The sequence below is a fragment of the Sceloporus occidentalis genome, unplaced genomic scaffold (assembly GCF_023333645.1).
Source record: "Sceloporus occidentalis isolate IW3139 unplaced genomic scaffold, rSceOcc1.0.p SCAF_8, whole genome shotgun sequence".
In the NCBI taxonomy this organism is placed as follows: Eukaryota; Metazoa; Chordata; class Lepidosauria; order Squamata; family Phrynosomatidae; genus Sceloporus; species Sceloporus occidentalis.
The window spans coordinates 31,926,620-31,947,644 of record NW_028316988.1 but is presented as its reverse complement, the minus strand read 5'-3'; the positions used below and the strand labels follow the sequence as shown (position 1 = coordinate 31,947,644).

Below are 21,025 nucleotides of genomic sequence, written 5' to 3'. Positions count from 1 at the left end.
AAATAAATAATAAAATAAATACATTTAATTTAAAATAAATGAATAAATTAAATTAAAAATAATAAAAATAAATGAATAAATTATAAAATAAATAAATGAACTAAATACATAATAAATTAAATAAATTAAAAATGATAACATAAATGAATGAATAAATTATAAAAATAAAATAAATAAATACATAATAAACTAAAATAAACTGAATACATTACAAAGCAAGTGTTGATTTTATAAACACCGGGAAGTTTTATTTTTAAAAAAAGAAACATCACAACCATTGACGGTGGCGGCGCTTGTTACAGGGAGCCTTCCTGCCCTCCAGGTCTTTCTGCACAGATCTTTAATAAACTCGGCATGCTCACAACACATGGGGTTTTTCTCGGCCCAAGGAACATTTTCAAAAAGGAACGACAGAAAGTAATAATAATAATAATAAAAAAGAACAACAACAACTCGGCAAACTACCATTTAACTTCCAACTTTAATGCCTCCTCTCCGTGAAAAACGGTGAAAAATACTAAAAGTCGTACAGACGAGGTGATCTTCATAATGTTGCGGGTCCAACATTATTAAATATGGAATTATAAATTTAAAGCGTTCTTTTAAATTCTGGTTTAAAAAATAAATCTGGTAATAAATGCAGTCTTGACGGCGACGGCGGTGTGGTTCGGCAGCATTCTGCGCTTAATAGGGCCGGTCTCTGCGATCTTGGCGGTGCTCTCCCCTGGAAAGGAATAAAGGAGAAGAGGATTACAACAGAGGAAGGGGTTTAACCCCATATGACAGATCAATCCCCGCGTCGTCAGCCATACTTGTCGATTTTCCCCAGTCCGCCACGCCTTCCGCCGCGTCCTCCCATCTGCTCCATCAAAGGTCCAGGCGGCCCCCCAGGTCCGCCGCGACGGCCGCCTCCGAAGCTGCCTCTGTCCATGCCGCGTCCTCCCCGGAAACCGCCTCTGTCTCCGCCGCGTCCACCGCGGAACATCCCCCCGGGTCCCCCGCGGTCCATGAGTCCTCCTCGCCCTCCACGCATGCCTCCGGGACCACCCCTGCCACGGTCGCCACCTGCAGCAGAAAGACAATGCGCCATTCGTTTGTGTAACGGGCCACAAACCTGCGCGAGGTGACGGCGGGCGGGCTGCGGGGACCTGCCCCACAAGCGCAGGCAGCGGGACGTGGAAACAGTGCAACGGTCTGAGAAACATGGCGCCGACTCCTTCCTCGTGCGATGGAAGCAGCAGCTGCGGACAAAGCTGCGAGCAAAACAACACACACACTAATGCGCGCACATACCAAGGACACCCTGCCTCCAATGGTTCCTCATGCTTTTTGGCAAGTCCCCCCTGCAGCCAACATTGTAACATGTCCCCATCCTCACTTTTAGGTCTAGCACCTCAACTGTTCCTTCTAAAAGTGTGCTCTATGCGCTCGCTCTCATGCTACATCTCATTTGGCGTAACGCACCCATTATTAAGAATGGGGTGTGCTCCCCAGCGCACAAACCCCAAAGGCGTTGAGGGTTCCCGGATCTCTTCCAACTCTATGGTTCTGTGGGACCTATGCAACCAGTTCAAGTTGTGACGCCAGACTGACCGAAACAACAATGTCCAAACTCTCCAGGCGTTTTGGGACTTCGGCTCCCAGAATCCTAAACTATTGGCAGAGGCTTCTGGGAGTTGAAGTCCAAAACACCTGTAGGGCCAGAGTTTGGACATCACTGTCCAGTTGTTTTGGACTTCAGCTCCCAGCATCCCAGATCATTGGCCAAGGTGGCTGAGGCTTCTGGGAGTTGGAATCCAAAACGCCTGGAGGGCCAGAGCTTGGACATCGCTGGACTAAACCTTAGTCCTCCAAGTGTTTTGGACTTCAACTCCCAGAGGCCCCAGCCAACATTGGTCAGCGCCAGGTCCTTCAGGGGGCCAAAGTCCAAAATAGTTAGAGGGCCACAGTTTGGGAATCACCGAACTAAGTGGTCAAGGGGGAGGTGGTCTACAAATTAGGTTTAAAAGCCCAAATGTAGTTTGGTGCGCAGCCACCTCCTGCCTGACCCATAAGGAAGCATGAAATGGCCTTCCAGACAGGTTTAAAGCCACCGAAGACACATGATTTTGCAGAAAGGTAACCTGTCCTGGGCTCTTTTATAGGGGGTTTGATTTGTTCCCATAGCCAACAACTGGCACAAAAGGGCTGGAGAGGGGAAATCGGCCAAGACCGGACTATTTGCTACCAGGCAATTATGGTCGGACGCCTCTTAATCCAGAGCAGCCCAGACCCTGGAATAATGCAACCCTGGGACTTAAACCTCATCCCATCTCTTCAACCAAAGCAAAACCATAGAGTAGCGCTGGAGGAGCTACAAAGGCCTAGTGGAGTGTCCTCTCTAGGAACCTCTAGGTCCTCCAAGGCAACTCTGTGGCCAACGTCCGACAGACACTGACCATAGAACTGTATTGGAGGAGCAGCAAAGGCCTAGTAGAGTGTCCTCTCTAGGAATCTCTAGGCCTTTCAGTGCAACCCACAGACCTCCCCAGGTACCTGTGGCAAAAGCTATTGTACATACTCTCAGCCCAATGGAAGCATATGGGACAGGGGCGTTATTATGGTCGGCCAGAGCCAAGGCTGGCACTAGAAGTGTTTCTAGTATGCCAAGTTTCCCAGGTTTTGAGTGCCACCTGGGGCAAACCTTCAATTGGTGTGGGCCATGATTAGTGTGGGTCCCCTCCCTTCCTTATAGGATGATACAAGGATACCCCTGGGCTTCTGGTCACCTGAGCAATGCCACGGGCAGCGCTTCAGGTTACTGGGCCCCCCACATACTCTCTCTCCTGTGGATGCGTCATATACACAAACGAAGGAAAAGACATACCACCTGTGCAAATTTCCCTTACCACCATTTGTCCCGTATATGAGCCCTCTAAGTGGCAGCGGCTTTCCGAGCAAGAATCCAGGACCTTGTGGACATCACATAAGCAGAGGTCAGTGTCAAGGCATTCGGGGGGAACCCCGGACCCCTAAGGCTCGCCGAAGACCGGGGACGTACCTGGAGGCTGGAAGGGCGGCGGGAGGAAGCCCTCGGGTTTGGGAGCCTTGCATTGGTTGCACTCTGTCCTCCAGGCAAAGTTCTGGTTGCCGCATCCCCTGGGGAGCATCAAACGTCAATGCATCAGGTGTGAAAGTGTGGCTGGATATGCAAAGATGGCAAAAGCCTCCCTTGCCCCGCTCCAAAATGGATGCCTCTATATTCCTCTGGAACACTACCAAGTACATGGGAATGATACTTGATGCGCGCACACCAAGCCACATTCTTAGAAGCGGCACTTGGCAAAGAGAAATTGGAAATGGCACATACCAAAAAACCCGCCACAGAGGATTATGTTTAAATGAATGACTGGTCTGTGACGCTGGGGTATTAGTGTGTCTGACTACTCATGCGCAAGGACAACGATGCACGAAAGCACAAAGTCTTACGGGTTGGGGCACTGCCAGTCTCCCGCTCTATGCTGGACGTTTCCTCCTCCGGAAGGGTTTCCCCTGGAGCCCCGTGGTCCTCTTGGGGTGAAGCCACCGCCACCGCCGCCACGGTCTCCACCACGCCCCCCCATGCGCCCCATGGGACCGCCAGGGCCGCCGGGTCCCCCTGGGCCTCCTGGACCTGGAAGGAGAAGGAGCAGCCTATTAGTACGTCTGACGGAGGCTACAACGGGGTAGGTCCACTATATAGAAGACCCTAAATCTCTAAGGTTACCTCCACGGAGAGGGGGCGGCATGCCACGTGGCTCCCGGGGTGGCAGTCCTCCGCGCATGCTGGTCAGTGGCATCTTCTTCCGAGGGAGAGAGACTTTGAGTTTGCTGCCTTGGAAGTCCTTCCCTGAAATGCATAGTCACAGAAGAGCTGGAAGAGACCCCAAGGGCCACCCAGTCCAAGCCCCTATACTTCCCCATAAAGAGTCATAGGAGAATACTTGCTCATAGAGTATTATAGGGGATTACTTGCCCATAAAGAATCATAGGGGAATATTTGCCCATAAAGAATCATAGGGGAATACTTGCCCATAGAGTATTATAAGGGAATACTTGCCCAAAGAGTATTATAGGGGAATATTTGCCCATACTACTACATGTCAACTATGTGAGTAGACGTCCTACGTAAAGGAGACGCCCCAAAATTAAAAGTATACTGGAAACAGGTAGCACACCAAAACTGAACTAACGCTGAAGATAAAACATGAGATGAAACTGGAAATATATTTGTTTACTAAATGTGCTGAATAAAATGTCATCCCAAAATACAGAGGAAATATGAAATACTACAATATTAATATATATAATAATAATATAATAATTTAATATAATTAAATAATTATTTAGTTATATAATAGTAATAATAATAATACCCCGCTCTTCAGCCAAAAGGCTACCAGAGCGGCTTATGGATAAAGAACGGTCCCTGGTTCTGTTATATTGTAAAAAAAAAACCAAACAAGGAACTTACAGGATTAAACCTATTAACAGAAAACTAATAATCAATAATATGGGAAAAGGTCAGGTTGGAGGTAATTACTCTCTAGGGATACTAATGGAAAGCAAACTGCGGAACTAAAGGGAGGTAAAAAGGAACACGGAAAGACTGAGGCAATGTATAAAAGAGACAAGAAGCCGTGTTAGTAGGGCTTGCGTAACCGCAATGGGTTTCAATATACCCCATTACAGCCGCAACAGGGGAATCCTATAGAAGGGAGCCCATGGACTACTTGAGTTTTCTAGCTATTTTCACTTTTGCAAATGGATGTTAAATTTCCTGGACTCTTTGAGTCTCTCCCAGTGACCACTGGGTCAGAAGGTGGTGGTTCCAGTGTATATTGTGCTATTTCGTCCCACTCACCATCCAGCCATTCGACGGCTGCTTTGGCCGTTGGTGGGTCATCGTAGCAAATGGTGGCGTCCCCCTTGGGCTTCCCGGTGTCCTTGTCGAGGTAAATGGTGATCATGGGCTGTCCGGTCCTCTTATTCATCTAGGTAGTAAGAAAAGAGTATGGAGTATGCAATCCCAAACTCTTAAGGAAACCCTGCCCTTGCTCCTGACAGAAGCCCCCAATGTTCAGTAAAGACGTTCCAGCAAAGCGTACATCAAACTCCAAAGAAATGCCACTTTGTTTTACTACTACTACTACTACTACTACCACACGTACCTTGACAACCCCACACTGCTTGAAGAAGTCGGTCAGCTCCTCCAGGGTTACATTGTCGGTCAAGCCCTGAACGTAGATGGAGCTGCTGTCGGCATCGTCATCTAGGTCTAGAGGTGGTCCTGCGGAGATAAGGAGGCGCATCAGAAGTGTTATTTCGTCACATCGCTCTGGCGAAGGGATGGAAAGGTTAGTTCAACCCCCCACCAAAGAGGCATACACTTGTCCTTCCATATTCGCCAGGGTTAGGGGCACAAGACCCCCGTGAATATGGAAACACTGGAAATAACAAAAACACGGAGAGGACACCTCTCTAGGAATCTCTAGGTCCTCCAGGGCAACTCTGTTATCAATGTCCAACAGACACTGACCATAGAGTTGCGCTGAAAGAGCTACAAAGGCCTAGTAGAGTGTCCTCTCTAGGAATCTCTAGGTCTTTTAGTGGGACTTTTACTTAAAGCTGACCATACAGTTGTGCTGGAGGGACTACAAAGGCCTAGTAGTGTCTTCTCTAGCAATCTCTAGGTCTTTCAGTGCCACTTTTAGTTAAGGTTGACCAGAGTTGCGCTGGAGGACCTAGATCTCTCAAGAGAGGAACGTATTAATCAAATCCCTGAGTAACCAAACCCGCAAATATGGAAGGATGAGTATAGTTTCCACTTTCTCCAGTTGAAAGGGACACCCTGCCATCACCAATCGCGACAACTTCCTCTATTGATATATGCACCAGAGGACTCAAAGCATGGACCGAACGTGCCACAAAAATAAGGGATGGCTGCTAAGGAAGGCCAGCGCAAGAAGTTTTGTGGCCTGAGCTTAAGTGGCAAGAGGAGATAGTAAGCCCCACTTACTACCAACACCAGCCTGGTGGCCTCAAAGACTGACCATTACATTTATCATCGTTATCCAGCGCAAGACTGAACTAACGACTCCCAGGAAGATAAAATGCAAACAGATAAATGCACAAAGGGCACATAGATAGATACAGGTTCTTGTGGTATGGATTATTTTAGTAGTAGTAGTGGTTTTTAAACATTACCTAGGTCAAGGTCTGGCCCTTCGTCCAGGTGTCCTGTCGTCCGAGGGGGGGGGGGAAAGAAACCACAGAAGGCATCGTTAGTGAGCACCTGGCATGTGACGCTGGGGCCAAGCACACACCGCTATCTATTTTACAACCGCCATTTTGTGGCATGTGTTTTTGTGGCTTTTTTTTAAACTGACCGCACTGCAAGAAAGCTTGCAACCCAACACACCCTTTTGTGTCATTGCTCAGCTGGCTATTTTAGCAGCCCTTTTACAAAAACCATCACCGGGGTTTTGCACTTGGCTTATAGGGGCATCCCTTCGGGCCAATCGGTGCTTTGCTTACCGACGTTTACATAAACCAAAGCTTGTTTACCTTCCCCCAAAATTAAAAGTATTGCAAAACACCCTTTATTATGTTTATTATTTTTTCCTCCACCTTTTCCGTTTCGTAACCATTAGGTTTTAAAAACCAAAAACCTCACAGACCCCTAAGGCGTTGCCGGCAGTATCGTTATGAAAAATCCCATGGCGTGCACATATGGCGTTGTTTTAAACAACGCTTGACAAACGTTACGGGGTTGTCGGTCTGTTTCTTTCTTTACCTTCCCCTAGCTGCATGTTACATATATGTTTATGTCATTATCTTTTGTGTTAAACCACTACCCCGTCGTAATGCTCAAAAACTTACCACCAGGCTTATTGAAGCCACCTCGTTCTCCAGCGCTGCTGGGGGGATAAACGAAGAAATGAAGGCCTTTTTTCCCTTTTATAAAGCCAGCGCCACCGCCGCCGAGCCTCTGGGGCTCGCGGGGAAGGAGGGCGCGCTGGCTAAAAACATATTCCAAACCACGCATTTTCCTCTCTCTGCCTCTGTCTCTCTCTGTCTCTTTTCCTCTCTCTCTCTTTTTCTCTCGGTCACTAGGCCTTTCTTTCTTCAGAGGGCGGCTTGTTCGTATCGCCTTTTTGCGCGCAACGGGAACCTCGGGTCACACGGGGTTTGGGACATGGACACACAACCCACCCGCCAACCCTGCTACTAAGGCATTAAAACTGCAATACTTGGCCAGAAGGAAGAAAAAGTTGGAACCTCCCATACACATATTATATACACATTTAAAAGACACCCCCCCTAAAAATACACTCGTCCCTCTGTATTTGCTAGCGTTAGGGGCACAAGACCTCCGTGTATATGGGGAAAGCACAAATAATAAGAAACAGCATGTTTGTACCTGAAAACATGCCTATCTAGGAATCCCTAGGCCTTTCAGTACAACTTTTAGTGAAAGCTGATCATAGAGTTGCCCTGCAGGAGCTACAAAGGCCTAGTAGTTTCCTCTCTAGGAATCCCTAGGCCTTTCAGTGTGACTTTTAGGTAAAGCTGACCATAGAGTTGCCCCGGAGGAGCTACAAAGGCCTAGTAGAGTGTCCTCTCTAGGAATTCCTAGGCCTTCAGTACAACTTTTAGTTTAAGTTGACCATAGAGTTGCCCTGGAGGAGCTACAAAGGCCTAGTAGAAAGTCCTCTCTAGGAATCCCTAGGCCTTTCAGTGTGACTTTTAGGTAAAGTTGACCATAGAGTTGCCCTGGAGGAGCTACAAAGGCCTAGTAGAGTGTCCTCTTTAGTAATCCCTAGGTCTTTCATTGCAAGTTTTGGTTAATATTGACCACAGAGTTGGGATAGAGCAGCTACAAAGATCTAGTAGAATGTCCTCTCTAGGAATCTTTAGCTCCTCCACGGCAACTCTGTGGCTAACGGCCAACAGACACTGACCATAGAACTTTGCCATTAATATTCCTGGGGGAGAATATCCATCCAAAAACAAAGACCGTTGCCTACAGCTACAAAGCAATGAGTTAGGATTGTCTGTACAGTGTGTCTAGTTAATTTTTTAAGAAATCACAGGGCATGTATAAAATATAAATATGATTTTGTATCAAAAGTTTTGTAGTTTATGGCAAAACCTGGTTCTGTGATAGGCTAAGTACAGTCCCTGTAAAGGAATGTTTGTGGCTCATGTAAATGTGTGAATGCATCGAAACAATTTGGAGTTTTTGATATATTTGTGATATTTTCCTGCCTTGAGCACTGCAATCTCACCCTATGGGAAATCAGTGGGAATGTTTGTTGTGAAACTTTGTCTTCAGTTGCATTTTAAAGTTATTTCCTGTAATTTATTTTCCGGTACATTATTAAAATCAATTGTGTATATATGAAATTAAACTCATGATTTTTATTAAAAAAAAAAAAGAACTTTGCCAAGGGAGCTACAAGAGCCTAGTAGTGTCCTCTCTAGGTCCTTCAGTGCTACTTTTAGTTACTTGACCATAGAGTTGCACAGAGGACCTACAAAGGCCTAGTAGAGTGCCCTCTCTAGGAATCCCTAGGTCATTCAGTGAAACTTTTAGTTAAAGCTGACCACAGAGTTGGGCTGGAGGAGCAACAAAGACCTAGTAGTGTCCTCTCTAGGAATCTCTAGGTCCTCCAGGACACCTCTGTGGCCAACGGCTGACAGACACTGACCATAAAACTTCTCCAAAGGAGCTACGAAGGCCTAGTAGAGTGTCCTCTGTAGGAATCTCTAGGTCTTTCAGTGCCACTTTTAGTTAAAGTTGACCATAGAGTTGTGCCGGAGGAGCTACAAAGGCCTAGTAGTGGGTCCTCTCTAGGAATCGCCAAGTCTTTCGGTGCAACTTTCAAAGTTGACCATAGAAATGCACAGGAGGAGCTACAAATACTTAGTAGAGCATTCTCTCTAGGTCTTTCAGTTCAACTTTTAGCTAAAGCTGACCTTAGAGTTGTGCCGGAGGACCTAGATATTAATCAAATCCAAGAATAATCAAATCCGCAAATCTGGAGGGACGAGTGTATTTTGGTCTACTCCCTCCTCGTTTTGCCTACGTAAAGCTGCACCCTCATCCTTTCTCTTGCAAGTAAGGGGAGAGAAACCAAGCTCCTGTGTGGAGAATCCTTTAACATTAACAGTTCAAAATCAACCAATCAATCGATAGGAAAGAAAAGGGGGAACACAGGAAACCCTAGGACACAGTTCAGATGACCATACATTCAGGTGGCTACTGGGATTATTTTCCCTTAACATTTCTCTGTGGAAGGAGAGCTTACAGGATACACTGGGTTTCAAAGGCCTGAGGATGCAGCTTTGCAAATATACATAAATGCGCAAAAACCCGCGTCTGGTTTTAACGCAACATATAATTTGTGGGCGGAAGTGCAGCCAATTAATAGCGTCACTTAAAAAATGACATTTTGGGGGAGGCTGTGAAAAGGATACCTGAACGAATTGGGGAAGGAGGGAGCAGACTTACTACCGGTTAGCAAGTATTGCACTTTTAATTCTAATAAAACTCAATATATACACAGTTCCAAGCTGTTTGCATGCAGCTTCGCTTCTTTCCTTTACCCCAAAAGTGTGTATATATACACACACCACACATATATATCCCTTTTTAAACAAGATGTTTACCCTTTTAAATGTTACACAATTGTAAAGTTATGACACCTCCCCGCTACCTTTATTACCAAACACCAAGTACTTATGCGCAGTTTACCCACAGTTACAGGTGGTTTCCGTTTTTTACACAATCGAACACATTTGGTTAAGAATATTCTATGTGTGTGTGTGTATATATATATATATATATATATATACACACACACACACACACATATATATAATTATTGTTATTATTATTATGTTCCTCTCCATATGGACACCGTGTCTAGTCCCATTTTTCATTATTGCTGCCGGCTGAGTACTGAGTACGGGTACTTTTTTTAAGTACTGAAGTGTGTATACAAGGCTCTCACTTTGTAACCTGTAGCATATAAATGCGACAAAGCATGTTAAAAAGTTTTTTCCACGTTTAACAACCAGTTGAAAATATATAGTTATTATTTATTTATATAGGTTAAAATATATATATATATATATAGAGAGAGAGAGATATTGAGGCAATGAAAAAGGGCACGTTAAGAACATGGGGCTCCTTACCTGCGGGAGAGGCGCCGAAATGCATCGCAACATCATGGCAAAGGGGTCCGAAATCCCCTATTCATGGCCCTTTATGGCAGCCGATGCGCGGCATCAAGGAGCCACCTTTTTGTCCCACAAACCGCCAAACCTTCCCCAGTACCATAAATTTTTCAGCCTTCAATTTGGGGCATGAAAATTGGAGAACGCCAAGACCCCGATATCCGAAAGATGGGGATGTTGGATTGCACATAAGGAAGAAAAATGATGTGGCGATAGCCATTTCGTGTGCCTCCGTCTACTTTAAAACACATCTAGGTGAAGAAATCTTTACACACAGAACTAGGGAGCCCTTTTCCATCCGGATCCAACCCCGAAAGGGGTTACTACTTCCCTGTGTTAAGGCTGCTTTGGATGTTAACTGAACACATTGCGACAAGTAATCAATACACAGTTTTGGACTGCAACCAAGATCTCAAACCATTCTGGATTCGTGTTTTAATGTCACTATGCAAGAGCGGCCCTTGGGCTTGTTGAGACTACTACTAGAAGCAACTACAGCTGGCAGAATTGCCAGCGGTTCCCTCTTCCCCTCTTACTCCAACCCTCTTAAATATACAAATTACCCAAGGACCACTCTGCATAGTGGGATTTACTACCCAGGTGGAACACACACACAAACACCACCCTTAGTTTCTGCACCTCTCTTTCTCAGTTGATCCTGTTGCCCGGGACTAGTATCTGATGAGTGGGGCTTCCCAAACCAGGTCCTGCCATCAGTTGAGATGGCCAAAATCGATTTGGGGTGCCCCGAAAGCTCCGGTGGGGAGCTGAGTTCAAGAGTTGCAAGGGTTTGCGCTTGGCACAGTTGATCTATTGCCAAACCTGAGCATAGTATGCAAGGCCCGGAGTTGAGAGCCGTGGGGGTACAAGGAGTAGTAGGGACACCCACTCTCGTTTGGCTGTGACACTGGCTCACGGAGCTAATGCACAGAGCAAACACAGAGTAAAGACCTTCCCAAGGTAGAAGCAGACACCAACGTACATACCTTCAGGGAGGAAAAGAGGGCAACCCCTTGGAAGAAGGGTAGTAGTAGTAGTAGTAGTGTGTGTGTGTGTGTTGTGTGTGTGTGTCCGACCTCAAGTTTTGTCTTGTACCTGCAGAGGATCTGTTTCCTCAGTCTGCTGCAGAAAAGGGCTGAAAGTTACACCGTGTTTTTTAACGCCCTGGGGATCCTCTTTCTCCACCCAGGCGCAGGCTAAATGCGTCCTGCATTCGTTTCCCCTGACCAGGCAGCCCCATGGACTTACTACAGGGAGGTTCAACATGCACTTGCGATTGCAAATAAGACCTAAGTCCATGGGAAAAGTGGGTTTGCGCCCACTACAACTTTCAGCCCTTCTTTTCCACCACATACTCTATTCATGGGGCAAAAAAATCACATTAGGTGAGAGGAGAAAAAGGGTTTGCTCTTACCCCATTCCACCGCGGCCACCTCCTCCACCTCCCCGGCCTCCTCTGCTCACGCCTCCGCGGTCGAATCCCCCTCGTCCTCTGCCCCGGCTATCGAGGCCGCTCAAGCTCCGGCTTTCCCCTGGTCCCGAAAAGCCCCCCGAGTCCTGGCCATAGATGCCCATGCTGCCGGGGTGGTCCTGGCGGAAGGAGCCTGAGGAACAGACCGCAGAGTAGCGTTAGGGAAGGAGTAAGCGGGGGCTTTGAAACCCTCTCTTATGCTGCAGTCCTACAGAGGCCCTACTAGCAGTAAATAAAGGTCCTACAGAGGTAACTTGCAGTAAATAAAGGTCAAAGATGGCAACGTATCTGAGGAAGTGGGCTTTAAGTTTACGAAACCTCAATACTGCCAATTCCTTTCAGTTAAGTCACAAAGGTGCTACAAGGACCTCTTTACACACATATCCTTCTTAATACCAGGAAGGGGATCTCATTTCTTTACAACCACACAAACAATTGGTCAGAAATCTAACTCTACGGTTAAAGAAGGTGCAAGTATTAAGCTCAGAGTCGCTGGAAGCGATTACTCACAATATACCAGTGAGTGACCATCTTGAGTGATCAGTGGGAACAGTCACTTGCAATATTATTCATCTGAAAGCTTCTCCAACAAAAGCAAAGCGTTGTGATACAAGATACGTAGCCACACATAAACCCCTTGTAAGGACTCACTTGGTTGCCCATAGCTGCTGCTCTGCTGGCTGTACTGGCTTGGGGTCTGGCTGTAGGATCCGGTCGGCGGTGGGTAGCTAGTGGGGGGCTGCTGGCCGTAGCTGCTTTGTTGCCCATAGCCACTCTGCTGGCCGTAGCTGCTCTGCTGCCCATAGCTACTCTGCTGAGAGTAACTACTCTGGTCGTAGCTGCTCGGCTGCGAGGAGGAGTAGCTGCAGGGAAGGGGAAGACATACCTGTATTAGTATATACATACATAATATACACATGAATCTAACGCACCAACATTTGCTTGCAAGTATTCCCCATTAAAATAGAAAGGGAAGTATTCAGTAAACGTACCTAGTAGGAGGATAAGACGGAGGTGCAGTAACTTGCTGCATGGGGTAACTTCCAGGGACCTGGTAGCTGTAGTTACTCTGCCCGTATCCTAGGCTGGGTTGGCTGTAGCCAGTTGTGCTGGACTGGGCCTGGTTGGTCTCCGCAGGCTTGGTACCATCCTGAGGTCTAAAAGTAAAAAGCCAAGAACCAAGATTAATCTCACACAAAGCCCCTGCTTCATTGGAGGCGCTGGGTTCAGGTGATGCGCAACTGTCGGGAGACGTTTGGTCTTGGAGAGTAGCTCCGTGTATTCAACTCTATGATTGTAGGGTTACCTTGCAGGTGCAGTTGCTGCCTGCTGCTGCCCGTAGGTCGGGTAGGCAGGCTGGGTGCCATAAGCGGTGGGGGCCGCGTATGACGTCTGGGTCGTGGTGGCGGTAGCAGTGGTTGTGTCATAGGCGGTGGTGCCGTAGCCTTGGGTGGGTTGGCTGTAAGCCTGGGGGGCAGCCGGAGCGGTGTAACCTACAACAAGGGAAAGCCTGTAGTGAGAAGCCGATCCACTTGCGCGGCCCATCGCTTAGAAAGCCGGGCCAAAGCTAACAGAATGAATGTCAACACGAAGAAATGTAAGGGAGGAAAAACGAAATGCAGAGATATAGGATGAGGGACACCTGGCTCAAGGAGACTTATGCGTGTGAAAGGGATCTAGGAGTCCAAGTAGGCCACAAGTTGGACATGAGTAAACAGTGCGATGCGGCAGCTAACAAGGCCAATGCGATTTTAGGCTGCATCAATAGAAGTATAGTGTCTAGATCAAGGGAAGTAATAGTGCAAAGAAGGGGGACTAAAATGGTGAAGGGTCTGGCAACCCTGAAGCCCTATGAAGAAACACTTGTAGAAAGTCTTCCATCCATTTGTGTTAGAGTAGGAGCTGGGGATGTTTAGCCTGGAGTAGAGAAGGTTAAGAGGGGATATGAGAGCCCTGTTTAAGTATTTGAAGGGAGGTCATACTGAGGAGGGAGTAAGCTTGTATTCTGCTGCTCCAGAGACTAGGACCCAATGGAGCAATGGATGCAAACTGCAGGGAAAGGGATTCCACTTCACAGTTAGGAGGAGCTACCTGACAGTAAGACCTTTTCGGGGGTCTTTGAACAGAGGCTGGATGGCCACTTGTCAAAATGGGGGATGCTTTGACATGGAGTTCCTGCATGGCAGGAGAATGGGGTCGGATGGGATCAGGGCCCTCCTTGGGGTCTCTTCCAACTCTAGGATCCTACTGAGATGGCACTGATCTTTTACATCTAGCTTTCAAAGCACATGGCACAGTGTGTTACTGAACAGATGCAGCCAAGGGTATACTAATTGCCACAAGCCCCATCGTCCCCATCGAGCCCAGCCAGAGCATCAAGCCATGCCCTCGCTATGTCTATCCTTGCTGCAAAGGACTGGCCCTGGTCCGCATCGCAGTACTACTGTGTCTGTTTTTAAGCGCATGCTCCTTAAAGTGTAAGGTTTCGAGCATGGCTTGAGGGTGGATGATGGGAGTTGTGGCCCACAACATCCGGAGGGCCATTAGTACTTTTGGCTGGATTTGCCTATGTGCTTTGTTCATCCATGTATGATTAGTACCCAACGTAAGCATCCGGTGTCTATCTCCGCAGCCAGGACAGACATAGCGAGGGCATGCTTTGATTCTTTCAAGGATGATGTACTGCCATGCGCTTTAATTCGGCACGTTCTTAAAAAGACTGAACTGCTGATATATATATGCGTTCCTTAAACAGTAAAACGTTAGAACTGTAAAGCAAAATAAGCAACGGCGCATTGACAACCACACTGATGTCCAGATGTGGGACCAATGACGACACGGAGCATGCGGGAACAGCGGCCGAAACATCTGGATGTGGTCTAATCATGCTGTTCACCCTTTAGGAAATGTAAACATAGGCCTTTGCGCATTGGTGGGCAACTATGGCAGGTCTAGTGGCAACCGATTTACTGCCCCTTGGGACCCTTCAGGGGCCACAAGGAATGCCCCCAAAGCCTCTCTGTCGGCAAAACCAGGCCACTTCTTGTTCTTAAAAATGTGGTGCGGTTGTCGTTGCTGTTGTTAAAACGGTGGAGGGAGGAGGACTGCCTCTTCAGACACTTAAAATATTGCCCCTCCTGGGTTCTTCCGGGGCATCGAATTCGCTGTTTTCCGCCCGGAAAAGGGGCAGTTGAGGGGGTCTAGAGAAGCCAAGGGCCACGCAGAGCCTCAGGGCCACACTTAAAAACACCTAAAGGGTCAACAGCATAACTTCGGACAGAAACGAAGGACGTTTTCCCATGCAATACATATATATGTGTGTGTTTCCAAACCTGTGCTGGTCCCTTCTACTGTGGAAAGCGCAAGGCAAAGAGGTACAGAAGGCACACCATCAGAGAAGAGGAAAAACATTTCCCAGGAGTAACTCTACATTACTAGACTGTAAGTAGAACAATTCTCTGTGCGATCCTAGATATCTATACATTGGGTCTCAATGCTCAAGGGAAGCCCTCTGTATGCCTTGTTGTTTCCGCTCACGTTGTTTTAAAGAATCCCAAGAGTGGCTGGGGATAAATACGCTCTGTGTATAGTAAGTTGTTGTTGTAAATGTGCACTCACCGGCTGGAGGCTGCCCATAAGAGCCTGCGTAGGCGGTCTGCCCATAAGTAGCAGTGGTCTGCGCCTGGGTGTAGTTGACGTCGGTGGGTTGCCCATAGGTCCCATAGCTTTGCTGCCCGTAGGCCTGCTGTGGGGAGTGAAAGGGTTTACTTCACCCATGTGGAGCTAAGAACTGGATGTATATAGATCATATCTGTGACCATATCTATCTTATCTACAATCAGGGAGTGACTGTGAAATCCCTACTCCAGGTAGAACAGAATGTATGAGGGAAAGCAACCTACAGCTTGCTATCAAGGCTTAGCATGTACTTAGTCTTTGCACAATTGCGACACACTGTTTCGATGATGTGTGCGCCGTGTACCGATTAGCGTCTCTCAGCGGTGCGAGGTATTGCAACAACTTCCCTGCTGTTGCGCCACGAAAAAAGTAGACGGAGCAAAGCCGTTCGTTCATCTACTCAGCTACAAGCAGCAAGTGTAAAGGTCATGTCCAAACCATTTACTATTACCTTGGCTCTCGTTACGTAAGAGGGCACATTCTGCTTCCCTTCTCGCTTTAAAGCGTGTAACTTGGTCTTTGAAGTCTCTTTCCCACGCTAAGGATCCTTACTACCTTTTAACTACATTGGTTATCCTTGCAATTTGACCCACTCCTCATAGATGCCCCCTTGATGCAAAAAGAGCATCTGGGGAAGAGCAATGCTATCAAAAAAATATATGTTCCTCCTTTCTTTCCAGGGAAAGACGGAAGCCTCTTAATAAACGCAGAGACTTACCTATTCTGTGTAGGGATAATCGCTCTCAGGAAGCAGGTCTAGTGTGTAATCCCATAGGATCCACTGAAAAGTAAGCCCCACTGAATTCAAAGGGAAATTACACTTACCCCTCCGTATTTGCGGCTTTGATTATTCATGGATTTGATTAATATGTTCTCTATAGGAATATCTAGCAAATCCAGAGCAACTCTATGGTCAACTTTAACTAAAGGTTGCACTGAAAGGCCTAGATTCCTAGAGAGGACACTCTACTAGGCCTTTGTAGCTCCTCCAGGACAACTTTATGGTCAACCTTAACTAAAAGTGGCACCGAAAGGCCTAGAGATTCCTAGAGAGGACACTCTACTAGGCCTTTGTAGCTCCTCCAGAGCAACTCTATGGTCAGCTTTAACTAAAAGTGGCACTGAAAAGCCTAGAGATTCCTAGAGAGGACACTCTACTAGGCCTTTGTAGCTCCTCCAGGACAACTCTATGGTCAACCTTAACTAAAAGTGGCACCGAAAGGCCTAGAGATTCCTAGAGAGGACACTCTACTAGGCCTTTGTAGCTCCTCCAGAGCAACTCTATGGTCAACCTTAACTAAAAGTGGCACTGAAAGACCTAGAGATTCCTAGAGAGGACACTCTACTAGGCCTTTGTAACCTTAGCAAATATGGAGGGACAAGTGTATCATGATGCTGTTTTGGGAGGGAGGGGATAATGAGACTTATTTTATGTGATATATATAGATGTATATATAGTATGTATTTTACTACTATTGTTAAGACACCTCGCCTCGATCCTATGGGACAGGCGGGATACACATAAAATAATAATTACTGTTATTATTGTTACCTTACCTGAGTGGTCTGGGCATACCCTTGAGCCGGCTGAGCTGCGTAGGCAGCATAGCTGTGGAAGGGATACAAGAAGTGTGAAGGCACAGAAACAAATGCTCCTGTAACAGATTGTATGTCCCTGTAACGTATTGCAGCGATTGCAGATCAAGGCAATATATCGGTGTAAAGAAACATTTGCACATACAGTGCAAGAGTGGTTTAGTTCAGCCACCTTTTTCACAAGCAAATACTAGTAAACAGGAGGCTAATGGGACTCTTGTGCAAGAGGTGAGCCCAAGGCTACAGATCCCATTACACAACCAGTATTTCAGTTATGAAAACCAACGTAACTAACTATACTGGCATTTATTTAGATGCATTAAAAGTGTTATGTGACCTTAGGTCTATGTTTTATTTACAGGGGAGGAAAAAGAGGCTTACCTTTGCTGGGCTGCAGCCTGACTGTAGGTGCTATAGTCTGCAGGAGATAAAAAGGAGAAGCAGGTGTTAGGAATGGATCTAAATGCAAGTACAGAATGTAAGTTGTTGTTGTTTAATCTTTTGTCTTGTGATTCAAACCAGAGAAGTACTGGTCTTTGTATTCGAAGGGACCGATTCTACAAAGATCCTTGTGCCTTGAAAGAATAGGAAAAGCCCACTTAACAAAAGCTGGAATGAAACAAAAAGGGCTGAGGCTTTACAAAGGTCCAGAAATGCAGACATAATCCTGTTTGAGACCACTTTAACTGCCCTGGCCCAGAGCTAGGGAATCCTCAGGCAGTTTAAAACAAACTTTAACTATAGTATGTAGATATATTAAGCATTACTGTTACCCGTAATTATTATGATTATCATTATTAACATTATATTCTCCCCCTCCCAGAGTGCCTCAGGCGATTTAACACTCTTCTTATTGTAGCCTTTGATAATATTATGTAGGTGTAGAAAGCATTACTGTTGCCTGGAATAATAAATATGATAAATAAAAACAACGGGTTAAAAATAATAATTGTAAGCTGCTCTGAGAGCCCTTCGGGATGAAGAGCGGGGTTAAATACCACAATAAATAAAATTAATATATACAGTACAATATAATATAATATAATATATATATATAAAATTAAAATTATTTTTAATTATTATTTTTATTTACTATATTTATTATTACAGTTAACAGTAATGCTTACTACATTATATATATATATATATATATATAATTTTAAGGTATATATATATATATATATGTATATGTATATGTATATATATATATATATAGTATTTTGAGATATATAATAACCGTAAGTCGCTCTGATAGCCCTTAGGGCTGAAGAGCGGGGTATAAATAACACAATAAATAAAAATTATATATATATATATTAATTAAAAAATGATTATACATATATACATATATATTAAAATAATAAAATAATATTTGTAAGCTGCTCTGATAGCCTTTAGGGCTGAGGAGTGGGGTATAAATAACATAATAAATAATATATACACACACATACAATATTATATATATATATATATATATATATATATATAATATAAATCTGTATTATATTCTATATATATATAAAATCATTAATAATTATATATATATATATGTGTATTATATATATATATGTGTGTATAATTTTACTATATATTATCTATATCTATATCTATATCTATATATATATAGAGAGAGAGCGCGCATATTATTAACATTATACCCTCCCCCCCGAAAACCACAGAATCCGGACCCCAATGGCATCGGGGCCTTTAAATGCCGTAAAACCCAACTCCAAAAGGCGAAAAGGCCCCATAAAACCCGGGGTCCCTTTCCCTTTGGAGGCGCCCAAAGGAGGACGTCGAGGGAGCCGCCATTTTCCCTCCTCCTCCTCCGCGGCTCCTTTTCGGGGCTCCCGTCTCTTTAGGGGCCTCCCTTCCCCTCGGAAAGGACAGAGGCCCCTCCCCGCCCGCGAAGCCACTTTGGACCGGCTTCTAACAGCGGGGAAAGCCTCCATTTTGCCACGAGCACCTCCTTCCCTTGCTCCGCCTCACCAGTTGACGCCATTTTGTCTCCTCTTTCTTCTTCTTCGCCTCCAACGTCCTCGATGCCGCCTCGCGCATGCGCACTAGGGCTTTCCGCCCTGGCTCCTACCATCCTGCGCTGGAAGGACAGGGGGTTGCTTTTATCACCCCTATTGTCCAACTTGGGCTCGCCCCACTCTCATAGGTTTTCCTTGTCGGACTGTTCCAATGAAGAGATGAATAAGGGGGACCATACAACTGTGTGAAGCGAGGGGGAATAGCATTTCTCTCACCCCTATTGTCCGGCCTGGGCTCGCCCTCCTCGCATAGGCTTTCCTTATGGGACTGTTCCAATGAAGGGCTGAATAGGGGGGTTCCTACAACTGTGTGGAGGGGAATAGCTTTTCCCTCACCGCTATTGTCCGGCTTGGGCTCGCCCTTCTCGCATAGGCTTTCCTTGTGGGACTGTTCCAATGGAGGGCTAAATAGGGGGAGTTAATACAACTGTGTGGTGCACATATATTATTATTATTATTTACTTACATTTTAATCTATTTTACTTTATTCCTAGGTCCCTTGTAATACCTATAGTATTTCTATAGGTTCTCATGTAGGGTTGCCATCCCGGAGGACCTCAAAACCGGGAAAAATGTAGGACAAGGTTTAAAAATGTAGGATTTTTTTTATTATTATTATTTTTGTTAATTTCCTGGCCAGGAAATTAACAAAAAAAAAAAAAAAGGTCCTACATTTTTAAACCTTCTCCAAGGCCTTGCTGGGCCTGGGAGACAGCCTCTCCCAAGCCCCGCTGGGGCCTGGGAGACTCTGTAGGCAAGAGGTGCACCATGTTAAGAACTGCATTAAGCACACTTAGGCTGCTGCCACACTGCTTTCACTCTCATCACTCCATCCTATGGAATCCTGGGATTTGTAGTTTGTTGTGGTGCCAGGGCTGGGCTTTGAAATCTCAGGCATAAGAGAGGCAAAAGGCTTGGGCTGCATCTACACTGGTGAAATAATCTGGTTTGAGACCACTTTAACTGCCTCGGCTGAATGCTATGGAATTCTGGGAATGGTGCTCTGTTCCAACTCCATAGCAGAATGGCAGTTAAACCCCTGGAAAGCTCTCTGACCAAGGTGACCAATGCCCTCACCCCAAAATGTAGGGCACCCAAGCAAAAATATGTAGGACATGGCCAAAAATAAAAGCTAAAAACACCCATGTACTTATAAATCCATGCTTCTTAGCCATAATCCAAATGGAGGACATTTTGAAATTTGACAGAAGAGGGCATGTCCTGGAAAAGGAGGAGGATGCAAGGAGGACCTTGTCTCTGGTCCAAAATACACTGCAGAAATAAAACATAGCTGGCCTGAAATGCCCAGAGTTCCTCACCAAAGCTGCATCCACACTGAGGAAATAATCCAGTTCAAGAGTGACTTAACTGTCCTGGGTTAGTGCTGGGGAATGCTGGGAATTGTAGTACACTGTGGCCACAGAGCTATCTCTGACAGGGAGTCCCATAACCCTCCAAACGTAGTTGAACTGCAGTGCCCAGAATTCCTCCCCAGGTGCATCCACACTGAGGAAATGGTCCAGTTTGAGACTGCTCAGTGCTGGGGAATCCTGGGAATTGTAGTCTATTGTGGCCTCAGAGCCATCAGACAGAGAAGTCTCAATGTCTCCCAAACACTAGCGTTCCCAGGATTATTATTCTTGCAGTGTCTGAGAGAGATATAAAAGCTAGGGACTGGATTCATTTGGAGGATCTCTGTGTCCAAAACACACTGCTTGGACTGCCAGGGCTCAGTGCTATGGAATCCTGGGAATTGTAGTTGATTGTGGCACCAGAGCTCTCTGACAGAGAAGGCTAAATGCCTCACAGGCACCAGAATTCCAGAGCACTGAGCTTTGGCAGTTAAAGGAGTCTAAAAGTGCAGAGTGGGGGGGGGGGGAGAGAAAAGCCAGGGAGTGTGAATGAGCAGCTCAGGCTGTGGCTACTCTGAGAGGAGGAGGAGGAGGAGGAGGGAGGGAGCCAAGGGAAGTGCCAGGACCAT

At 45.9% G+C, this 21,025-nt stretch overlaps 1 protein-coding gene across 15 annotated transcripts; it reads right to left on the bottom strand.

Annotated features, from left to right (window-relative positions):
• Window positions 1-586: 586 nt before the first annotated feature.
• Window positions 587-19,069, bottom strand: EWSR1 (EWS RNA binding protein 1). 15 transcript variants are annotated; one of them, XM_089535902.1, is made up of 19 exons: window positions 18,998-19,069; window positions 17,390-17,426; window positions 16,970-17,021; window positions 15,353-15,479; window positions 15,067-15,084; window positions 13,041-13,227; window positions 12,727-12,891; window positions 12,386-12,597; window positions 11,678-11,867; window positions 6,901-6,938; window positions 6,226-6,258; window positions 5,190-5,308; window positions 4,883-5,012; window positions 3,746-3,868; window positions 3,469-3,652; window positions 3,041-3,138; window positions 2,889-2,951; window positions 813-1,065; window positions 587-724 (listed from the first exon to the last, which is right to left on the bottom strand). In XM_089535902.1, the coding sequence occupies exons 1-19, from the start codon at window positions 19,008-19,010 to the stop codon at window positions 685-687; spliced, it is 2,082 nt and encodes a 693-aa protein (XP_089392028.1). In that variant the 5' UTR covers window positions 19,011-19,069; the 3' UTR covers window positions 587-684. The 15 variants fall into 15 exon arrangements, with proteins under 15 accessions (XP_089392028.1, XP_089392029.1, XP_089392031.1 ...); XM_089535903.1 differs by having other exon boundaries at window positions 6,901-6,935; XM_089535905.1 differs by having other exon boundaries at window positions 15,067-15,081.
• Window positions 19,070-21,025: the final 1,956 nt, after the last annotated feature.